Raw genomic sequence first — 3002 nt, 5'->3', positions numbered from 1 at the left:
CCACCACAAATGAAAGAGAAAGGGAGACAAAACCAACCAACCAAAAAAAAACCTGGAGCAGGTACTCATTGGGAAGTTAAGGGGGAGAAAATAAAATCACATTTTGTTTTAAAATTATAAATACTCTCCATATAAAGTTATTAAATAAAATGAGATCCGTCCAGTGGCTGTGGTGAGTTCCAGTGATACTCCTAAGCAATGTCTGGTAGTCTTTAAAAAGTGATCTTTGCTCCCCATCTCTCTTGCCCTTGGTTTAAGTGCAGCAGGGGTTGTCAATGACTAGCATAACATCAATGCCATACACTTCCAGCAGGTCCATAAGGAAACTTCGATCCCCTTGGGGATCCAGGCCCATGCCTCGTGCGTGGTCAGCTGTCAGTGTCTTGTCCTGGCTGGCCGACACCTCCATCAGCGTCTGAAATATGCGGTTGTTCTGCTCCATGAAAAACCTATAGGATAAAGTCAGCTAAGACAATGGCATGGGACCCCCCAAAAGATAGCATATTTACCAAACAGGCAGCAGAGCCCCAGAACTGCATTTAACCCCCTTTAATCATAGATCCCACCTTCTTGGGTGACGCTGTACTAGTTTTCCATCCACCCTACGGATGACCCAGAATAAACAAAGATAAAGCAGTAACTTTTAATTTACAGTGGTGCTTCTGTCTGGCTGATTTATGGGAGGCTTTTCACTCTTCAGAAGCAAGCCACGTTATCAGCCTATGTGTACTTTCTGGTAACCGAGTGGGTACATCAGACCTAGAACTCCCACAATGCAAAGGAGGAAACAGTGTTGTCATCCATCTAGTAAGCCACTGAGTAAATAAATTCTCCATTACTGGCACAGAACACAGCAGTGTGAGCTACTTCTTACCTAGTACTTTCCTAGGAACATGCAAGGCTGTTCAGAAAGAGCTCTGACTACATCTGTGCAGCTCAACAATCAGAGCTTTGCCCTGACAGCCCTTCACACAGTTTCACCCTGTTACTTCTCACCTGCTGCAGACTGTGAACAGCAGCAGCAGGCAGTGAAGGTGGTAGAGGTGTGGTTTTCATCTAATTCCATACCTCATACTCTACACCCAGTTCTGGTTCCTCTGTTTGCCAAGTACAAAGCTAGCCACATCAATGGGCCAATCCTTCACACGCAGGTCTTATCGCCATACTGTACCTCCCTCAGCATGGTACAGTGCCTGCTTCCCACAGACATTGTCCTTTCCTGAGCCAAATGTTCTGGTGTGAAAAGTCCTATGGTGCTTATGTTTTCAAAAATGGGAGGGGATTCTTGCATTTCTAATTGTGTTTTTAAAATTCCCTTCTCCCTCCCAGCACTTAAGAGACTCCAGTGGAGACTAATATGGCTGCATGTGGCTACTCGAAAGGAAGATGATCTGAAGAGGAAGAACCCGTTTGGTTCTTGGATCCTTAGAGGGAGAGAGCTGACTATGGAATTACGTTAACCATGATGTTTCATAATATGCCAAACCAGTGCAACATGAAACCAGTGAAAGAGGTTCCCTAAACCTAACAGTGACCAACTAAGTATTAGAGGTAGCCACTCACAAGATGAAAAGGTCCTCTTCACAGGAGCTGCAATCTTCACCCACTTCTTGAGAATACATTAACATCTGCCTGAGAGAAGGGAGAGAGATTAAACGCACATACCTACAGTGAACCTCGAAGCATTATGAGAAGACAAGGATTACAACAAAAAACTTCACATCCATTTCTTGGAGACCAATCAGACTAACACCGTTGCCCCGATGTCTGAGGCAACAGGGTAGTCTTTATAAGGCATTGGACTAGAAATCAGGCTATGTTTTCAGTTCTACTACTGATCAGTGAAACCAATGGTGAGTCACCACCTCTGCTTCTCTTCCTGCCTTCTATCCGCTCCATCAGCTCACCGGCAGAGTAATCGTATGTGTGCAGAGTGCCCAGGGGCTCTCATACCAGTCAGCTACAGTGGAACCAGAATCTCAAAGAGATGAGTTGAAGCAGTGGGAAACTCTGAAAATACTAAGACAACAAGGAAAGTACAAAGGAGCAGTGTCCTCTTTATCTCACGCTGCACTGCTCCCCTATCAGGACCAGGACCACCCAGATGTCTATTATTACCTCTGGTCATTGAGCCGTCGGTACTTCTCCTTGTCAGCATTGTTAATTTTCAGGAGTGGTTGCAGATGCTCGTGATGTGTCTTCACATTCTGGTTGTCCACATAGACATCATAGAGATCCCGTTTCTCCTCAAAGATCTTTTCTGTTGTACCTGTCAAAATCAGAGAAGATTTTCAGAGCAGCATGTTGCTTTCCCAGCAGACCAACTGTTCTCTCCTGCTTTCGTAGTTAGTCATTCCATGCACATCCTATTTCTCATCAAATTTTATTCCGCAGTCTGGTGTCTCAAGACATTTTGCAGCCTGAAGTTAAAAACGTCATGCCTAATCCATCGTACTTACAGGCCACATATGATACTTCTGTCTCCAGCATTTCTATGTCTGCCACATTCACATAGAAGAATGGCTTGGACTCTGGGACAGTTCCTCCAAGACCAGGCAGAGAAACATTGGCAAGGCAACAGCAGCAATACACTGCGGACAAGAGAAGTACATCCTGAGACGCTTTCAGTATTCCCTCGAGGGCATTCTGAACCCCGCTTACCCAGTTCTCCCACAGGCTTCTACGAAAACAATGGTTAGAGCTTTGAAATGCCCCTGAACACCAGAACTTCTCAAGTGAGGACATCCTGTTTTGGATAGGAAATAATCAGTTCTCCCATAGGAATCCCATGTTCTAGATTCCACAAATTCATTCAGCACTCTTATTTTCCTGTGTTGACAGGAACTGTATTTGGCAGTGCCAGGTACATCCTTATCCGAGAGGCCTGAAGAAAAGCGCTTTGTAGGAAATGGGTAAATGCAGGCTGAATGGTGTCTTCACAGGGAATGGTTGCAATGGGTTTTGAAGACCTGCATGATGTCTGTCCCCTCAGTACCCACAGG

The 3002-nt window shown here is 45.1% G+C and overlaps 1 protein-coding gene across 1 annotated transcript in view; it reads right to left on the bottom strand.

Annotated features, from left to right (window-relative positions):
• Positions 1 to 253: 253 nt before the first annotated feature.
• Positions 254 to 3002, bottom strand: part of KIAA1147 (KIAA1147 ortholog) — a 5625-nt gene continuing 2876 nt past the window's right edge. The window contains exons 5-8 of the mRNA XM_009332928.1: positions 2460 to 2591; positions 2119 to 2269; positions 1564 to 1632; positions 254 to 449 (exon numbers count right to left, since the gene is read on the bottom strand). Coding sequence (XP_009331203.1) covers positions 254 to 449; positions 1564 to 1632; positions 2119 to 2269; positions 2460 to 2591 — 548 coding nt within the window. The remainder of the gene's footprint in view (positions 450 to 1563; positions 1633 to 2118; positions 2270 to 2459; positions 2592 to 3002) is intronic.

This window comes from Pygoscelis adeliae, unplaced genomic scaffold, assembly GCF_000699105.1.
Source record: "Pygoscelis adeliae isolate BGI_AS28 unplaced genomic scaffold, ASM69910v1 Scaffold38, whole genome shotgun sequence".
In the NCBI taxonomy this organism is placed as follows: Eukaryota; Metazoa; Chordata; class Aves; order Sphenisciformes; family Spheniscidae; genus Pygoscelis; species Pygoscelis adeliae.
Note: the sequence above shows the minus strand (reverse complement) of the source record. Positions and strands in the feature narration are given on the sequence as shown.